General features: G+C 46.3%; 1 protein-coding gene across 3 annotated transcripts; it reads right to left on the bottom strand.

The window, feature by feature from the left end:
• LOC132572246 (E3 ubiquitin-protein ligase TRIM7-like) lies at nucleotides 1-20343 on the bottom strand. 3 transcript variants are annotated; one of them, XM_060239117.1, is made up of 8 exons: nucleotides 20003-20343; nucleotides 15897-16437; nucleotides 14654-14749; nucleotides 12452-12682; nucleotides 9974-9996; nucleotides 8796-8914; nucleotides 5657-5689; nucleotides 1-890 (listed from the first exon to the last, which is right to left on the bottom strand). In XM_060239117.1, the coding sequence occupies exons 2-8, from the start codon at nucleotides 16308-16310 to the stop codon at nucleotides 376-378; spliced, it is 1431 nt and encodes a 476-aa protein (XP_060095100.1). In that variant the 5' UTR covers nucleotides 16311-16437; nucleotides 20003-20343; the 3' UTR covers nucleotides 1-375. The 3 variants fall into 3 exon arrangements, with proteins under 3 accessions (XP_060095100.1, XP_060095102.1, XP_060095101.1); XM_060239119.1 differs by having other exon boundaries at nucleotides 1-886; nucleotides 20003-20235; XM_060239118.1 differs by lacking the exon at nucleotides 9974-9996 and having other exon boundaries at nucleotides 12444-12682; nucleotides 20003-20235.
• Between the last annotated feature and the right edge of the window lie 469 nt (nucleotides 20344-20812).

Genomic DNA, 20812 nt, shown 5'->3' with positions numbered 1-20812 from the left:
TTACCCAAAAGAGCACAAAGATTTTATTTAAAAACAGCACAGCTGTGGCAGCTTAACTGCAGCCTACAAATCTTCCAAAAGTGAATAGGCATGCCCCGCTACCCACCCACACCCCTCAGAAGACTCATCTGACTGAGGTAGCCAGAATTCTTCATTTAAAAATACCATCCTTATGTCCTCATTTGCCAAGGGATTTTGTTCAAGCAAGCAGCCATCTTGGGTATTACAATTTTCCCTCAGTCACACTGGACTCCTCAGGAAGCAGCACCAAGCAACAAAGTCTGTGCTTTCCTCGCAGCTGATGGAAGTAGAGGGGAAAGCAAACCAGAACTGCAGGGCTATGGGAAAAGCTACGGCCCAGAGGCTGCTGCTGCCCTACTCAATAAGAGTGAGTTGGGCTTGTCCTTTTAGGTAGAAGAAGGGGAGGAAGGTCTCTTGGAAGCAGCTGATTTCAGTGAACCCATGGATCCTTGTGGCTCTTGCCACGTCGTAAAAGTTCACTTGCCCCCCAGAGCAGTTCAGATACACCCGGATCCACCTGAGCTCTCCGTCCAGCTGCAGAAAAGGTGACTGTGGGATGTTGATGATCCTGTACTGGTCCAGCTTCCCCACAACAAAGACTCCTTCCGTGGCATAGAGGTGAAAGAAGCCCTTCCTCCTCACAGAGCTTTTGGCAACCCCCACAGCCCATTCCCCCCTGCCTTTCACAATGACATCCCAGTGATGGCATCCGACTGTGAACTCCTGACACCCCAGCACCCAACTAAGCATGTTAAATCTTCTGTGCAAGGTGGGATGCTGTGCCGCCACAGGTCTCCATTTCACGCTTTTACCATTAGGGGACACAAGGAGTTGGGGATGATTTGAAGTTCTGTCCAAGGTCACACTAGCTGCCGTTTGGGGAGCAGGGAAGCAGAAGAAAGATAGTGAAAATGACAAGCAAAACAACAACATAAGAACATAAGAGAAGCCATGTTGGATCAGGCCAGTGGCCCATCCAGTCCAACACTCTGTCACACAGTGGCCAAAAAAATTATACACACACTGTGGCTAACAGCCACTGATGGACCTCTGCTCCATATTTTTATCTAACCCCGTCATGAAGCGGGCTATGCTTGTAGCCGCCACCACCTCCTGTGGCAGTGAATTCCACATGTTAATCACCCTTTGGGTGAAGTACTTTCTTTTATCCATTTTAACCCAACTGCTCAGCAATTTCATCGAATGCCCACGAGTTCTTGTATTGTGAGAAAGGGAGAAAAGTACTTCTTTCTCTACTTTCTCCATCCCATGCATGATCTTGTAAACCTCTATCATGTCACCCCACAGTCGACGTTTTTCCAAGCTAAAGAGCCCCAAGCGTTTTAACCTTTCTTCATAGGGAAAGTATTCTAATCCTTTAATCATTCTAGTTGCCCTTTTCTGAACTTTTTCCAATGATCTAATATCCTTTTTGAGGTGCGGTGACCAGAATTGTACACAGTATTCCAAATGAGACTGCACCATCGATTTATACAGGGCATTATGATATTGGCTGATTTGTTTTCAATTCCCTTCCTAATAATTCCCAGCATGGCATTGGTCTTTTTTATTGCAATTGCACACTGTCTTGACATTTTCAGTGAGTTATCTACCACAACCCCAAGATCTCTCTTGGCCAGTCTCTGCCAGTTCACACCCCATCAACTTGTATTTGTAGCTGGGATTTTTGGCCCCAATGTGCATTACTTTGCACTTGGCCACATTAAACCACATCTGCTACATTGACGCCCACTCACCCAGCCTCAACAGATCCCTCTGGAGTGCCTCACAATCCTCTCTGGTTCTCACCACCCTGAACAATTTAGTGTCATCTGCAAACTTGGCCACTTCACTGCTTACTCCCAACTCCAAATTATTTATGAACAGGTTAAAGAGCATGGGACCCAGTACTGAGCCCTGCGGCACCGCACTGCTTAGCATCCTCCACTGCAAAGACTGCCCATTTATACTCACTCTCTGCTTCCTATTTATTAGCCAGTTTTTGATCCACAAGAGGACCTGTCCTTTTACTCCATGACTCTCGAGCTTACTAAGGAGCCTTTGATGAGGAACTTTATCAAAAGCTTTCTGGAAGTCAAGGTAAACATCTGCTGGGTCTCCTTTGTCCACATGTTTGTTCACCCCCTCAAAGAAATGTAACAGGTTAGTGAGGCAAGATCTTCCTTTACAGAACCCATGCTGAGTCTTCCTCAATAACCCGTGTTCATCAATGTGCCTACTCATTCTGTCCTTGATAATGCTTTCTACCAACTTTCCCGGTATTGAAGTCAGACTGACTGGCCTGTAATTTCCCGGATCTCCTCTGGAACCCTTTTTAAAGATGGGGGTGACATTTGCTACCTTCCAGTCCTCAGGAACCCAGGCAGATTTCAATGAAAGATTACATATTTTTGTCAGAAGATCCACAAGTTCAACTTTGAGTTCTTTCAGAACTCTTGGATGTATGCCATCCGGACCTGGTGACTTATTAGTTTTTAATTTGTCTATCAGTTGTAGGACCTCCTCTCTTACCACCCCAATCTGACTCAGGTCTTTCAACACCCCTTCCAAAATAAGTAGTTCTGGAGCAGGCAAACACTTCTCATCTTCCACAGTGAAGATGGAGGCAAAAAATGCATTCAGCTTCTCAGCCATTTCCCTATCCTCCTTCAGTAATCCTTTTACCCCTTGGTCATCCATGGGCCCCACAGCCTCCCTGGCTGGTTTCGTGCTTCTAATATATTTGAAGAAATTTTTATTGTTGGTCTTTATGTTTTTTGCAATATGCTCATAGTCCCTTTTTGCCTGCTTGATCACAGTCTTGCATTTGATTTGCCACAGCCTGTGTTCCCAATTTGTACCCCATTTGTACCCCAGAGAGCACTATGTTCAGGGTCTCAAAATCTCCTTAAGATCCCTGGACTAAGAAAAGCTCGATTATCCACCGCCAGAGCGTTCTTGGTAATAGCCCCCACTTTGTGGAATGCTCTCCCCGAAAACATCAGGGCCCTGTGGGACCTGCCACAGTTTCGCAGGGCCTGTAAGGCTGAATTATTCAAACTCACCTTCAATGGTTAGGGGGAGGTGGCTATTACCTTACAGCACCAACAATCTCACTGAATTAATATAATGGAAATCAGAAACCTGCCATCTTGGACTTGTAATGAATGGATTGATGATTGTTGATATGTATGGAAATGTTTTATTAGATGTTTTATTTTTAATATTCTATGTATATTAATTGTTAATACAGTTTGGTGTAGTGGTTAAGTGTGCAGACTCTTATCTGGGAGAACCAGGTTTGATTCCCTCCTCCTCCATTTGCACCTGCTGGAATGGCCTTGGGTTAGCCATAGCTCCGGCAGAGGTTGTCCTTGAAAGGGCAGCTGCTGTGAGAGCCTTCTCAGCCCCACCCACCTCACAGGGTGTCCATTGTGGGGAGAGAAAATATAGATTGTGAGCCACTCTGAGTCTGATTCAGAGAGAAGGGCGGGGTATAAAACTGCAATTCTTCTTCATGTTTTTAACTGTTGTTAGCCGCCCTTAGCCCGTCAGGGGAGGGCAGAATATAAATCTGATAAATAAATTTACATCTTGATCCTAGCTATAGCGTAAATAATGTTTAGTGATTAACTCATGTACAAGGGCATTTCACTCATATGCTGATAACCCTTATAAAAATAAGGCTCTGCAAAACAGGTCAGTTATACCGTTCCCTTGTTACAGACTGAAGGTGGGAGGTGAAATAGGAGTGCAGCCATCTTGGAGGCTCTCAGCTAAGGGGATGTTTGAACTGGTGACGTCCTGGCTCATAACCCATACCTGTAGACATTACCATTAATAAGCGAGTTCCAACTATAGGAATTGCATCCAATACCGATGTATAGATGGTTGGGATGCTCATTTTCTCTTCCCCAGCTTTCAGTTGGGAGTATGTCTGAAGCTTCAACTTCCCTTAAATAGAACAATGGAAGTGCATCGGGATGCCAGCCCAACCCTATCCATGTTTTTTGTGACTGCTGGATAAGAAAGACACGTCCAAACTCTTCATACCACCTATATGTAAAACTGGCTATTCACCCACATTCAAAGCATCAATCAGTAGTCCCGTGGACCACGCCAGTTAGGGATGCCTCTGCTCAGATATTCTGCAATACAATTTCCCTGCGTTCGGGGGCAACACAAATACCTTCTGCGAGAAATCAGTCCCATTCCTCCTACTGTCCCTTAGCTTCTATTTAGCAGTGCAGAAACACATCCCTCACGCTACAATCTCACTGCATTATCTGTTTCCTTCACGCCACATGTAGATGATGATGTTATTGGATTCATATCCCACCCTCCACTCCGAATTTCAGAGTGTCTCACAATCGCCTTTGCCTTCCTCCCCCACAACAGACACCCTGTGAGGTGGGTGGGGCTGAGAAAGCTCTCACAGAAGCTGCCCTTTCAAGGACAACTCTGCAAGAGCCATGGCTGACCCATTCAAGCAGCTGCATGTGGAGTGGGGAATCAAACCCAGTTCTTCCAGATAAAGAGTCCATACACTTAACCACTACACCAAAATGGCTCTCTTCGTGTAATGTAAATTCCTTGGCTTCCATTTTGAGGGCATGGAATCTTGTAACTGGGGCCAGGGTCAGCATACCCTGAGGTGGGCAGCTGCCAAGGCCCAAGGCTTCTGGGAGGGCCCGCTACTGTAATACACCCAGCCACTTGCTAGCACTCTACCATCCATGCTCCCACATGGCTAGTGCCACTGGAGAAGGGACTGTTGGCAGTGCAGGCAACTGTGTGGACTGGCAGTTGGTGGGCTCACAAGTGGGCAGAGGAAGGACACACAGGCAAGCAGAAGGAATACATATGGGTGGGGAACAGGCCCATAGCTAACCAGGGGCCCACGGGGCCTGGCCCCCTGACAGTTTTTTGGGGGGTCCTCACCTTCTAACCCAGGGCCAACCCTCTCCCTCCCACTCCAGTGCAATTTAATTGCACAGGAGGGGCACCCAAGAGGAGCCTCTGCCTGTCCTGCGCCATTTAAAGGGTGAGCCAATCACCTTATTGACTGGCTCTAAATCACATGGAGGGAGGAAGAGGAGTGGCCCCAGCCTCTCCAGCTTCTTGCTTTCACCCCCCATGGCCCTCCCATGGTCCCCTCCCCCCACCGGCCCCTAGTTACAGGGCTGGTGGGGAAGGAGGGTATGAGAGGAGGGCCTGAGGTGGGCAGGCTTGGAACTTCCTGCGTGGGGTCTCCCAAAACCTGGAACTGGCCCTGCTTCCAACATAATCATGTGTTCTGAGATGACATATAGAAGTCCCTTCCCCTCCACACACACACACACACAACAGCAAACAGCCCTGTCAACTGTTGTTCCAGCTCCAGTTTCCTGAAAGGCATGGCTCTCTTTTGCTCTTTCTAGGATTGGTTTTTGATAGCTTTAAGACTAGGATTTGTTGCCTAACCAAGAGTGAACAGAGACAAGATTGGAACAACCTTCTCTTTGCCCACCATTCATTTGCCACTTCCTCTTTGACCCCAAAACATCATCACTGGCTTGCAGTGAAACACAAGGCAAACAGCTGCCTGAAAGGTGTACCTCCCTTCAGATGTTCTCCATCCATCCCAGAAACCTACCTTTTTCCACAGAGCATGCATGTTGTAGAAAATCTGAAGGAAGAACAAGAACAGGGGTTATGCATCATGTCATTAAATGAAATCCTGGACTTGTTGCATTGTATAGTAGACATCTCTTGCTATCTGACTGCATTGCTTTACACAATAACTGACCCAGGGCTGGCCCTGCCACTAGGCAACTGCCTAGGGCGCTGGCCTTCTGAAGGCACAAAATTGGGCACCCCCCATGTGACTTGGTCACATTATCAGAGTGGGGGGAGGGACACCAGAAGTTAGCCTTGCCTAGGATGCCGGACAATCTAGGGCCGGCCCTGTTCATACCCTTCTCACTGAGGTTAAATGTAAAGTCTTGAATGGTGGGTAGGTCACCATGTGGAACACAGTGCTGGACTGGATGGACCATTGCTCTTATCCAACAGAGCTCTCTCATCTTACATTCTTTCTCCAGTTTAAGAGAATAGATCTTAACATGGAACACACGGGATAGGTTGCAGACTTAAAATCAATTAAATGATGTTCGGTTCAGAACAGGTTTCAGGACGCACTAACAGATGCTGGGAGGGAGACACCAGGGAAAAGCTAGGTTTGCCAACCTCAATAGGGTTGGCCTGTTTTCCTGGAATGAAAGTAGGGTTTGGCTTGTCTTCCTGGAATGAAACCTATTTGCTGACAACAGGGATCAGTCTCCCTGGAGAAAATGGCTGCTCGGGGGGGGGGGACTTCACAGTATCATATTCCTGCCAAGCTTCCCCTTCCTAAACTCCGCCCTCCCTGGGCTCCACCCCCAAATCTCCAGGAATTTCCCAAGTCCGAGTCAGCAACCTTAAGAAAAGCTGAATGGTGCACTAGAGCACCACAAGGCTATGCAAGCATGGAGGAGACCACTTCCTATCAGCAGCAGCAGGTCAGACCAAACACTCAAGATGGAAGCCAAGATGGAGAATGGACACAGACAAGGTCAAAACTTTTTTTTTCATCCACGTCCTAGACTTGCATGTGCACTTTGGTACTAAGGAATATCAGTTTGGAGCCTACGAATGAATACAGTGCATGTTCAGCACTCATAGTTGCACAGCATGCTTCGTCTCCCACTAACACATTTTTGTGTGCTCCAACGCTTTCTCCAGAGAAAGAGAAAACATGATCATAAGAACATGAGAGAAGCCATGTTGGATCAGGCCAATGGCCCACCCAGTTCAACACTCTGTCATACAGTGGCCAAACAAACCAGGTGTCATCAGGAGGTCAAGTAGTGGGGCCAGAACACTAGAAGCCTTCCCACTGTTGCCTGCCCCCCAAGCACCAAGAATACAGAACATCACTTGCCCCAAATAGATAATTCCATCTATACCTCTGCTCCAAATGTTTATTCAATCCCCTCTTGAAGCTGTCTATGCTTGAAGCTGCCACCACCTGCTGTGGCAGTGAATTCCATGTGTTAATCACTCTTTTGAGGTCAGTGGCTACCTAGCATGCATAAAACTGATTCACAGGATCCAAACCTCAGGTCAGCCCTTGTGTGCTGCAGTGCCCCTTCTCATCTGTGATAACTGGGGCTATAACCTAACTGGCCCAAAGCATTCTGTTTTCCAGATTGTTTATCTACAGGGGGATGAACTACAGGTGGATCATTTAGCTAGTACCACAGAGTTGTAACTGGGCTTCCATATGTAGGATTCCCCGCACAGTGATTGAATCACATTATATCATAATACCAATGTGCACCTATTTCTCTAAGTTACCATCTTTCTTTTAAAAAAAAGTCTCTATCCCCTCCCCTGCAGAGATATGCCTCTTCCCTGTCTCCGTAAGAGAAGGGCCTAGAGACTTATTTTTTAATAGGAGGTGAGAATTCAGGGATCCTGATGTGCAAATGGTAGATTATAGATTTTTAAAAAGACAGCCCTGCCTCATTGAGAGGAGTAGCTTTTGCAGAGCGGGGAAACCTGACTTTTCCAGGAGGTTTGGGAAAGGACAAAGGAAAGCCAACAAAGCCCCAGGAGGTGCACAAATGTACTGGAATTACATGGGGAGGAGGGAAAAAACCTGCTTCCCAAAAGCTTCCAACCCAGGGCAAAAACCCAATGTGGAAACACTCCAAGTTATTTCTTGACAGAAAGCAGAGCTGAGTTCCGCACAGTGAAATTTTATAGCAAGGGTGGCCAAACGTGCTTAATGCAAGAGGCACATAGAATAATCACTAGATGTTTGAGAGCCACAAGGAAGGAAGGGAAATAGATGGAGGAGGGAGAAGTGGAAAGAAAGCAACTTTAAATGCATTCTCCAAGCCACCAGCTGTCTTGGGATTTAAAGAGAGAAATGCCTTCTCCAAGCTGGCTGACAGGGCAGTGGGGGCTTCAAGAGCCAAAAAATATGTATGAAAGAGCTACATGTGGCTCCCAAGCCACAGCTGGGTCACCCCTGCGCTATAGCCTGGCTGCTTAAGGAGTAAATTCACACTTAAGCTTGTTACACAAAGAGCTCCTCTTTCTTTTCTGTAAGTTAAGAGAACTGGATAGGAAGAACATAAAGGGGCTATCTTATCTAAGCTAGGATGGAGAGAGTGCAGAAGGCATGTCCAGGCCTGATGAAGAGAGAGAAGGGAAGTGAGCAGAAAAAAGGAACCACTGAGATTAGCATTACCTAAGTAAAAAAGGAACAGCAGCAGAAGTGGTCAAAGGAAAGGTCAGAGAGCACCCTATCTACCCCTGTACTAACTCTCCCCTGCCCTCCCCTGAGACACCAAAGTCTGTGGTAGCATCAAGTGACACTGCACAATCCACTCCTTCCAACACTGTTTGCACCGTTCAGGAGTCCCCTGCAGTAGAAAAAAAGCTCAGTGTCTCTCAGCATTGGAGGCTGGACACTTCCTGGCACTTCTCTATGCAAAGAGAAATAGAAAGGACTCTATTTCATGGACGCTAGTCCATGTCCACCCAAGCAAAGAACATGCAGGAATACTGAGGGCCACTGAACTCTACACCAAGAATTAATGTTCCTGTCTGAAAATTCTCTAAGGGCTTCCCTTTTCACCCAGCCCTGAAAGAATAGTCTGGGGTGAAAGAATAGCCTGCCAACAACAGCCACTTTCTGCTTCAGATAATTTGCCCATGGTTTAAAAAAAAACTTTTTTCCTTACCTGTGAAGTAGCTTGCTACACCCTTCACCACAGCACTAATTTCTGTCAGTTCCCAAAAACCCCATTTCAAAAGCACTGAGATATTTTCTACGGTTGGCAATCTTTTTCTCATCTGACATCTGGCGAGAAAGACAGGTATGCGAGACACAGGTTAGGCTACAAGAGTGTGTCTGGCCCACAGTCACCCATCGAGCTTCCAAAGCACAAGTGGGAATTCGAACCTGGGTCTTCCAGATCCGAGTCCAACACTCTTAACCACTGCAATACATTGGCAGTCTCATATAAATCTGCTGCTTCAGTCCCACACCTCCAGCTGTACATGTGTTGAATGTAACATGAGAATTACTTGCATTTATAAAGATGGAGTGCACCATAGCATATGGGATGCACATGCATTCACTCTAATTTATGAACAAGGCAACTGAATCAGACTTTTGGTCCTTCAAGGTCAATACTGTCCTCTGTGAGTGGCAGTGATTCTTCAGGGTCTCAAGTGGAGGTCTTTCCTGTCATCTATTACCAGGCCCTTTTCAATTGGAGATGCCAGAGATTGAACCTGAGACCTTCTGCATGCCAAGCAGGTGCTCTAATGCTGAGCAATGGCGCCTCCCAATTTATATCCCGCCCTCCACTCCAAAGAGTCTCAGAGCGGCTCACAATCTCCTTTACCTTCCTCCCCCACAACAGACACCCTGTGAGTTGGGTGGGGCTGGAGAGAGCTCTCCCAGAAGCTGCCCTTTCAAGGACAGCTCTGCGAGAGCTATGGCTGACCCAAGGCCATTCCAGCAACTGCAAGTGGAGGTGTTGGGAATCATGCCCGGTTCTCCCAGATAACAGTCCGCACACTTAACCACTACACCAAACTGGCTCTCAGCTAATAGCTGAATGGGGATTTCAGTCAGATAATCAGGACACAAAAAGGTTGGGGACCTTTGTACTAAAGACTAACAGTTACCCACCTCAAAAAATCCTTAGAACATTCTCAATTAGCAATCTTTGTTTAGTCTTATTTTGTGAGGTTCCCAGCAGTACTTACACCCAAGCAGGGAGCCTTTTGAATTTAAACAGTTCTTTAAAATCAGATTTCCAACAGAGTCTGCAGCCCACTTCATTTTACACCTATCCAGATCAACCTGGCACTTTACTACTAAGAATTTGTATTTGTTTTGGGTCCTTACCTTTTAAAGGTCATCGTAGCATCCTGGGGAGAAAAAAAAAAAACAGAAAGAGAAAGCATGTTCCAGAAACACCTGCCAGGTTTTGGATAATGATGCCCTCTTGCCTCAGCACTTTACTAGACAATTTTAAAAAGCTACACTCTTCCAAGCCCACTGAAAAGCCTTGGGAGGGTGTAACACCAAGGAAGGACTGCATTGCCAGTTCACATCAAACACAGGAAGAGCGATAAACTATGTCTTGTTTGTGAAAGTGGAGTTCCTCTTACAGTCATTTCAGTCCTGGATTGGCTTGACAAATGCTGCACTGCCTACATACTTTGTATCCCAGCATGCACTACATAAGAACATAAGAGAAGCCATGTTGGATCAGGCCAACGGCCCATCAAGTCCAACACTCTGTGTCACACAGTGGCAAAAAAATTTATATACACACATACACTGTGGCTAATAGCCACTGATGGACCTGTGCTACATATTTTTATCTAAACCCTTCTTGAAGGTGGCTGTAACAGTTTCAAAAAAACAAACTAGAATTATGCCACCATGTCCTTGTGCATGTATCCTGCAAAACCACAGAAGGATTACCTGTAGAGAAACTTCACACCATGGTTTCAGATACCGGTTTGATGTATTCCACGTTAGTGAGGGCATACTTTTTGAGCCTGCAGCACCTTTGGAATTCTCACACATAGTGATCGGTACAGCCACAAAATGACAACCGTGAGAGATGGAGCCACATAAAGGAAGCTCAAATGCAGGGGGACAAGAGGAGCAGTTTTATTTTACTTTGCATAGCCAATCAGATATCCAAGGACCAAGCTGAAGCCCTGATGTTTAGCAGCCCCACCCACTTTCCAAGAACACTTGGTGGGCAACAAAGAAGGGATCTATAGGTGTCATTGGCCAGGTCTTTTTTTGTAGCAGGAACTCCTTTGCATATTAGGCCACACACCCCTGACGTAGCCAATCCTCCTGGAGCTTGCAGTAGGCCCTGTACTAAGAACCCTGTAAGCTCTTGGAGGATTGGCTACATAAGACAGGTGTGGCCTAATATGCAAAGAAGAAGAAGACTGCAGATTTATACCCCACCCTTCTCTCTGAATCAGAGTCTCAGAGCGGCTTACAATCTCCTATATCCTCTCCCTCCACAACAGACATCCTGTGATGTGAGTGGGGCTGAGAGAGTGGAGGAGTGGGGATTCAAACCCGGTTCCTGCTACAAAAAAAGCCCTGTCATGACACCCCTGGGGCCCACATTGCTAACCCCTGGATTAGTGGAATGGCCAGCATTCAGAAAGGCACACTGAAATGTATTTAATTAAAATCACATTTTTGCATACCATCTGTTTTCTACCTCTCCCTCCCCCATCTATTTGTTTTCCTTCCTTCCTGTCTTGCAGCTCCCAAATATCTGATGTTCATGTCCCACAGCTCTCAATCATCTAACATTTATTCTGTTTGGCTCTTACGTTAAGCAAGTCTGGCCACCCCAGCCTAGCCCAATCTTAAAGTTCTGGATGCTCTACCACTCTGTCCTTGAAAAAGACAGTGAAGCATTCTGCATGGTGATCATTTCTCAGCAGGTGATGTGATCTGACACACTGGGCTCTTCTTACCAAGGATGTTGTGCCAGCCAAGATGCCTCCCCTCCCCATGAGTAAATATCTGCTTTATGGGTTTTAAGTTTGCCATCCACCAACCTATTAGATAGCATATCCCCCTGTAATCACATTTGGGGCCTTACTTTCACACTGCACTTCTACAGCAAACTGCAGAAATCTCCCATGAACTTCCACAGAAAACTGCAGAATCTCACGAATGTTCTTCCCCAGAGCTTCTCCCCCAACCCCATATGATCCTCTTATTATCCACATATGCAGGGGTCGTTTTGTAGAAAAACAGGCAGTGGGGCTCATTAGCATAACTCATTAGCATATGCCACCCCCCCAGCCAAAAGCAACCTGATGCAAGAAAGGAGAGCCCCCAGCGAGTGAGGCCTGCTTGGGCTGGCTAGAGATCTAGCCAGCCCAAGCAGGCCTCGCTCACATGGGGCTCTCCTTGGCCACCCCCCACCCCCAGTCAAAAGGCCAGCAAGCAACCCACTGCCCAAAATCACATAAGAAGAGAAAGGGTGGCACGGGCTTCTCCAGGGGTTCATGAGGGCTGCTGGGGGTGTGGCAAAACTGGTGCCTGGCTGGCTGTCCACTCTTCTAATCCAGAGACTGTTATGCAGCTGCACCTATTATTCAATGGACAAGGTAGGAAGGTGAGGAGGAAGAGGGGGAACCCTCAGAAAAGTTCAGGAACTGTGCTCTTGTGAGCTCCTGCTGAATCTGAGGCCTGCACACATGTACTTGAAGTCCTCTCCTCTTCATTTGGGGTACAGGTGGTTAACTAAGGAGATCCAACCAACGTTTCATCCCAGCTTTCTCTAAGAGGGGGGTGAGGGAACCCAGCAGAAATAACCCACAGTCTCACCCGCAGGAATTCAAGCCCCGGTTGGGAAACTTTTTCCTCCATTAGCCGGATGTTATTCTCAACTGTGAAGAAATCTAGACAGAGATGAGCCAAGTCACAGTTCTTTTTATCAGTTATCTCCCTGGACATAGACTTTAAATATTTCAGTAGGTGGTTTTCTTGGTTTCTCAGGAAATCGTGCAAATTCTTGAACTCAGCAGCTATCGTTTGTTGCTCTATAATGAATTTTTTCTGCAGTAAGATAAAAAGAAAACCATGAAAGAGTCTGTACAGATACAAAATATTAAAATACCTTCCCCTATATATGGAGAGGGGACTCTGAATGTTCTTACATTCACAGTAAGAATCACAACAGCTCTGCAAGGTAGGACAGTATCATAACCATATGGCAGGCAGGGAAATGGGACTGAGAAAAATGCTTTTGGTCACTCTGAAAGTTCATGACTGAAGCCAGAATAGAAACAGAACAGCTTATGGTAACAATTCTCAGTGCTGGCTCTCACTGTTGTGAATTCAGAGGCACTCAAAGAGCATCCATACAGGAGTTTTTCCTGCATATGCTCCACCTCAGACCACCCCCCTCCCAATGACCAACATTCCCCCTGGGCCACCAGGGGCTTTAAAAATAGTAACAAAACATCCATCATGGGTTAGTTTCCAGCCTTGGAAACTCTCATAGGAGTTGTCCTTGAAAGGGCAGCTTCTGAGAGAGCTCTCTCAGCCCCACCCACCTCACAGAGTGTCTGTTGCATGTGTGTGTGGGGGGGGAAGGTAAAGGAGATTGTGACTACTCTGAGACCCTGCGATTCAGAGTATAAGGCGGGATATAAATTCAATATCATCATCATCTTCTATTTAAAGGAAATTAAAATTTGAGCCCTTTTCATTGTGGAGATCCAAGAGGAAAGATGCATCCCTTATACCCCCACAATAAAAAAAGGCTGCAGACTTTTTAAACAGCAAAAGCTAGAAGTGCAGAAGAAATAACAGCAACAAGAGAACATTATTATGTTAAGACATCTGGCAATTACATCCCTCCCTCCCCAAAAAGCCCAAGAAAGCCCTTGGGCAGCATGAGCAGAACAGCAACTGCAGGGGCTGAGGCAAGAAAAAGGGTGCTGATGTGGGCAAGACCCTCAATGTACACCCTCCCTCAATAATAATGTACACCCTCCCACAGAATGTGCAGAGTTGCTTTGACTGATCTTTCAAAGAAGTCTGAAACAAACCAGGTTGAGGGAAGAGTGTAGCAAAACAAAGGGAAACTGGGATTGATTTTCCACTAGTGTTGCTCCGCCCCAAGGCTTCAGTTCCCCGCCCCCCCCCCCCCCACCTTCAAGTGATCAGTTTCCTATCAGTTGCTCCGTGGCAACATTTTGAGCCACAGCAACCTCCAGTTTCCTGTACCGTTTTTAGATGCTCTCTTTTTAGGATTATGTTGTCATGTGTAGAATTGGAGGTTACCACAGGTCAGAATGTACCCATGGAACAACTAGTGGGAAATCTATCGCTTGCTCCGAGGAAACAGAAGGGTGGAGCAAGGCTAGTGGGAAATCAATCTTTGAAAAGAGAATGAAATAATGTGGATTCTTCTTATTAAAAAAAACAGCCAGTCTTGGTTTGGACACCAAACTAGAACAAACCCTCCGTGTGTAAACAACCTGGTGAAGAGTATAAGACTGTTTAAAGAAGGCTCACTAATATGGTATGTATGATCATTCTACTTTCCTTTTTGGGAAATGCAAGGAGGTTTTTAAAAAATTGTTTTGCAAATCTGCAGAATCAGTTTAAGCAGAAGCGACCATGAAACCAAGAAAGCCCACATGCCCACAGCCTGGACAATAATGCCCTGCTCTAGTCATTTTCAACTCCCATAGCTGCCCCTCTGCTCTCCTTTCCCCTCCTTCCTTGAGATCTTTAAGCACAGGGCACAAGGCATCATAGTAGCTGCTTCTGCACTGCCACGCCCCAGCAGCTGACAGCCAATGACATGAGGCAGGAGCCTGCAGCCATATGCACACTGCAAAGAAGAAAGAGGGGAAAGGCAGAGGAATCCTATTTCTCTTCAGTCCTAGTTAAAACTTGGCCTGCGTGGGACAGGATCACTAGAAAATGTTCATCTTTGAATGACGTGGTGGTGCCCTTGCAGCTCTCCCCCCACCCCTAAATTTCATTCAGCTCCCAGAAACAATCAGCACCCACCTTCAGGGTTTCACTCCACTCTAGAATGCAGAATCTATCCTTCACTATGTCAGCCCGCTTCTTCTTTAGCAGCTTAATATATCCAGAATAACAATCCTGAGAAGAGAAAAAAGAAAACAGGGTTGTACTCACCTGTAACCGTTTTCCATCGAGTGGCCTTCTATGCAGGCAACATTGCAGACCTGATGCAGAGAAGAACTTCCAAGGTTTTAAAGTTTCCAGGCTCTAGGAGTGCTCCCCCTCCCCTCTGTCTGCAGAGATCCCTTTCCCACTCAAAGGGTCATGTGACAGAGGCAGGACAAGCGCACTCCCCTCACCCCAGTTCTCTTCCTGGCCATGAGGAGACCTTTGTTCCATTGGCATCCCACAGCAGGGATCAGAGGGAGGGATGTGTGACTGCACAGAAGGACACTCGACGAACCACACTTACCAGTAAGCGCAACCTCGTTTTCATCGGCTTCTGTGGAGCCCCACATGGAAGAATAGCAAGGTCACTTACTAGAGGAGGAGGGTATTCCTCCCCCCCTTCATTGGTTTTTGAATGCTGCAGTTTCTACTGGTCAGACTTACATCCATTTACTCTTTGTCATGTTTGTCCAATGTAGTGGGTGGAAGGGCATTGCTGACATGTAGCGGTATACCTCAGGGCAGCAGTGAATTGGCAATTAAGGTTACTGAGAAAAATTTCAGTAGCCTTATGGACCTCACCCTATGCAAGGCAGGTGTAAGCTGCTGCCACCAAGCAGCAAGGCCCTGAGCCAGTTTGGTGTAGCAGTTAAGTCTGCAGACTCTTATCTGGGAGAACTGGGTTTGATTCCCCATTCCTCAACTTGCAGCTGTTGGAATGGCCTTGGGTCAGCTATAGCTCTCACAGAAGTTGTCCTTGAAAGGGCAGCTTCTGTCAAAGCTCTCTCAGCCCCACCTACCTCACAGGGTGTCTGCTGTGGGGAAGGAAGATAAAGGAGATTGTGAGCCACTCTGAGATTTGGAGTGGAGGGTGGGATATAAATCCAATATCATCATCTTCTTCTTTATACATGACAGACAGGAGCCTGCTCTTCTTTCCTCCCCTTCCATGAGGACTGAGCCCTTTTCTAGGGCTGTTTCTGCCTCCCAGTCCACCCTGCCACCCCCAACATGCCATTACACTCCTCCCTTCAACACTCCACCTGAAGCATTGCCCTCCCTCTCCTAAGGAGGACTATTTCGCTCTTCAAAAGATGACACCAAAGTCTACACCTACCTCATACATCTTGCTAGCTCCCTCCACAGAAGCCACAGGGTGATCTCTGTGCTGCTCAGATCCCTCACACATCTGGCAGAAGATTATTTGGTCTGGCACACAGAAGACAGTTCTGGAGGGATGCTTCTCACAGACCTTCGACCTTTCTCCTCCTTCCTTCACCTGACTGCTCAGCTGCTTGGCTATCTCAACGACATTGGCCAGCCGGGTGTTCAGGCGACAGTTCTTTCTCTCTACAGTTATTCTGCACTTGGGGCAGACAGTGTGGTCAGGAAACTCCTTCCAGCACTGGGAAATACAGGCCGCACAGAAACTGTGTCCGCAGTCCAAGATGCTCGGATTGTTGTAATATTTCCAGCAAATCGAGCAAGTGGCTTCTTCCTGAAGTCTCGTCCAAGGACTGCCGCTAGCCATGATTTCAGCACCAGGTTGTTTTTTTAAAATTGATTTCTTACTTTCCAGAGTTCCAACGGCTCTTGATTTAGAGAAGTAACATAGAATTTCTTTTCTCTGGAATGTTCTGAAAGGAATAACTTCCAGTCTTGTGGGGGGGGAGGGGTGCGGAAAGGAAAGGAAAGGAAAGTAACGTTAACAATCTGAGAAAGGCTCCTCAGCTTCCAAAATACTCAAGAATTCCCAGCAATATCATGTAAGAGCAGGTGTGACATTATAAAGGGGTTCGTGCAGAGCTTAGGGATGGCATTTGGTGTTCATTTTGCATCCCCTTCCACACACTGGCTGCTGGCAGCCATTTCACACCCAGGGCCAGCCTGCAGCCGCCACACCACTTCCTCCCTTGATGTTAGAGCAAAGGAGGTAAAAGGGGGAAACTCCAGGAGACCTACAAGTTGGGTGCATGGGGAAGCTCCCCCCCCCACACACACACAAAAAAGCAGTGTCCTAAGAACATAAGAGAAGCCATGTTAGATCAGGCCAATGGCCCATCCAGTCCAACATTCTGTGTCACACAGCGGCCAAATATATATATATATATATATATATACACACACACACACACACACACTGTGGCTAATAGCCACTGATGGACCTCTGCTCCATATTTTTATCTAACCCCTTCTTGAAGGTGGCTATGCTTGTGGACGCCACCACCTCCTGTGGCAGTGAATTCCACATGTTAATCACCCTTTGGGTGAAGAAGTACTTCCTTTTATCTGTTTTAACCTGTCTGCTCAGCAATTTCATCGAATGCCCACGAGTTCTTGTATTGTGAGAAAGGGAGAAAAGTACTTCTTTCTCTACTTTCCCCATCCCATGCATTATCTTGTAAACTTCTATCATGTCACCCCTCAGTCGACGTTTCTCCAAGCTAAAGAGCCCTAAGCGTTTCAACCTTTCTTCATAGGGAAGGTGTTCCAGCCCTTTAATCATTTTAGTTGCCCTTTTCTGAACTTTCTCCAATGCTATAATATCCTTTTTGAGGTGCGGCGACCAGAACTGCACACAGTACTCCAAATGAGACCGCACCATCGATTTATACAGAGGCATTATGATACTGGCTGATTTGTTTTCAATTCCCTTCCTAATAATTCCCAGCATGGCGTTGGCCTTTTTTATTGCAAACGCACACTGTCTTGACATTTTCAGTGAATTATCTACCATGACCCCAAGATCTCTCTCTTGGTCTGTCTCTGCCAGTTCACACCCCATCAACTTGTATTTGTAGCTGGGATTCTTGGCCCCAATGTGCATTACTTTGCACTTGGCCACATTGAACCGCATCTGCCACGTTGACGCCCACTCACCCAGCCTCAACAGATCCCTTTGGAGTTCCTCACAATCCTCTCTGGTTCTCACCACCCTGAACAATTTAGTGTCATCTGCAAATTTGGCCACTTCACTGCTCACTCCCAACTCTAAATCATTTATGAACAAGTTAAAGAGGATGGGACCCAGTACCGAGCCCTGCGGCACCCCACTGCTTACCGTCCTCCACTGCGAAGACTGCCCATTTATACTCACTCTCTGCTTCCTATTACTCAGCCAGTTTTTGATCCACAAGAGGACCTGTCCTTTTACTCCAAGACTCTCAAGCTTTCTAAGGAGCCTTTGATGAGGAACTTTATCAAAAGCTTTCTGGAAGTCAAGGTAAACAACATCTATCGGGTCTCCTTTGTCCACATGTTTGTTCACCCCCTCAAAGAAATGTAACAGGTTAGTGAGGCAAGATCTTCCCTTGCAGAACCCATGCTGAGTCTTCCTCAATAACCCGTGTTCATCAATGTGCCTACTCATTCTGTCCTTGATAATGGTTTCTACCAACTTTCCCGGTATTGAAGTCAGACTGACTGGCCTGTAGTTTCCCGTATCTCCTCTGGAACCCTTTTTAAAGATGGGGGTGACATTTGCTACCTTCCAGTCCTCAGGAACGGAGGCAGATTTCAATGAAAGATTACAGATTTTTGTTAGAAGAGCCACAAGTTCAACTTTGAGTTCTTTCAGAACTCTCGGATGTATGCCATCCGGACCCGGTGACTTATTAGTTTTTAATTTGTCTATTAGTTGTAGGACCTCCTCTTTTGTCACCTCAATCTGACTCAGGTCTTTCAACACCCCTTCCAATATTAGTGGTTCTGGGGCGGGCAAACACTTCTCATCTTCCACGGTGAAGACGGAGGCAAAAAATGCATTCAGCTTCTCAGCCATTTCCCCATCCTCCTTCAGTAATCCTTTTACCCCATGGTCATCCAAGGGCCCCACTGCTTCCCTGGCTGGTTTCCTACTTCTAATATATTTGAAGAAATTTTTATTGTTGGTCTTTATGTTTTTTGCAATATGCTCCTCATAGTCCCTTTTTGCCTGCCTGATCACAGTCTTGCATTTGATTTGCCACTGCCTGTGTTCCCTTTTATTAATCTCACTTGGACTGGTTTTCCACCGCTTAAAGGAGTCCTTCTTACCTTTTACAGCTTCCAGCTTCCAGCTTCCTTTTACAGCGTCCTATTATACTCCATAGTGTTGCCAATCCCCAGTTGGGGGCAGTGGATCCACCAGTTTGGATGCTCTCCCCCCGCTTCAGGGCCGTCAGAAAGCAGAGGGAGGGAGGAAGGAAATGTCTGCTGGGCACTCCATTATACCCTGTGGAGACCAATTCCCACAAGGTATAATGGAGAATTGATCTGTGGGTATCTGGAGCTCAGGGAGGGACTGATTTTGTTAGGTAGAGGCATCAAATTTTCAGCATAGCATCTGGTGCCTCTTCTCAAAACACTCCCAGAGTTTCAAAAAGATTGAGCCAGAGGATCTAATTATATGTGCCCAAAAAGAAGGTGCCCCTATCCTTCATTATTTCTAAATGGAGGAAGGCATTTAAAAAGTGTGCAGTCCCTTTAAATGTGATGGCCAAAACTCCCTTTAGAGTTGAATTGTGCTTATCACAACCTTGCTCCTAGCTACACTCTCAGTCTCCTGGCTCCACCCTCAAAGCCCCCAGATATTTCTTGAGTCAGACCTGGCAACCCTAACTAAGGGGGAGAAAATGGTCTCCATGAGGAAGCAGCCAAAATACTTTGGCTACCAGTGGGTATACAGTTACTCACCCCAAGCTGGAAAATTCCTGGAGACTTGCAGGTGAAGCCCAGATAGAATGTGTTCACAAGAGATATAAAGAAGTTGCGAAGACCCCAAGGTAAACTGGACTAATAAATTCAATTCATATTTGACTTGAAGCTATGACTAACTGCTTACAAGGCAAACCGCCCTGTAAAACTAAAGCATCTGTTGTTTTCAGAAGCCTTCCACTCGTGTTAACAGATTTCACCAACTACTCTTCACCATGTATTCTAAAGGTAGAAACCATTAAGTAGGCACTATACCATTTCTCTTGGTTGAAGCAGAATACACAGGCAGTGTTAGGAATATCATGTTTACAGACTCAGAATAAGACTTTAACCATCCCTTTCAAAACTTAAGCGCTATCCACCAAATGAAGATATTGGGGGGGAAAGGGGGGAAGAAAATTAATCTCAGTTGCATTCTCACATATAAGCAGAAATGACTAACATTTACTAGCTAGAACAAAAAAACCCTGGTTGATCACCAAATCCAATACAAACTGCCAACAGAGAGAAGCCCACCCAGTTACTCACCAGAGCACACACAATTTTTCTTCTAAGAGCAACGCCGCTTGCCGCTTTTAAAGTCTTGCCACACTCTTCTACCTATGCCCTGGTTAGACCCATTGAACTACAATTCCCAAAGGGCTCTGCGCTACCTGTTCCTGCTCAGTTCCCTTATGGAAATGCAGAGCGGCCTCATGGGAACTATAGTCTGCTTGGGCAATTTGCTCGTGATTGAAATGAGTTCAGCTGCCTCTAGTTACGGGCTCAATGCACAAGAAGAGCAGGCTATGTCAGTTCTGATTAAATGAGATGGATCACACCTGTATCCACCGGCAGCGTTGCTTTCTCTTACACTGCGTGCTTTGCATATCCCTTTAGGAAAACAGAAGCTTAAATTTGTGGATGCTTGAAGGACGTTTCCTAGGAGGCCTGATCCAGTTTAACTCTAATTAGCCCTTCCTGACAACCCCCCCCCCATATGTAATGGTTGTATTTGAATGTGTCTGAAGAAGTGTGCATCTATACATGCAATTTTCACAGTGGAGGATGGTAAGCAGTGGGATGCCACAGGGCTCAGTACCGGGTGCTTTTTAACTTGCTCATTATTTGGAGTTGGGAGTAAGCAGTAAAGTGGCTAAGTTTGCATATGACACTAAATTGTTAAGTGTGGTGAGAACCAGAGAGGATTGTGAGGCACTCAAAAGGGATCTGTCGAGAGTGGGCGTCAACGTGGCCAAGTGCAAAGTAACGCACATTGGGACCAAAAATTCTAACTATAAATACAAGTTGATGGGGTATAAACTGGTGGAGACTGACCAAGACAGAGATCTTGGGGTC

This window comes from Heteronotia binoei, chromosome 5 (assembly GCF_032191835.1).
Source record: "Heteronotia binoei isolate CCM8104 ecotype False Entrance Well chromosome 5, APGP_CSIRO_Hbin_v1, whole genome shotgun sequence".
In the NCBI taxonomy this organism is placed as follows: Eukaryota; Metazoa; Chordata; class Lepidosauria; order Squamata; family Gekkonidae; genus Heteronotia; species Heteronotia binoei.
The sequence above is the reverse complement of the archived record's forward strand: the minus strand, read 5'-3'. Positions and strand labels throughout refer to the sequence as shown.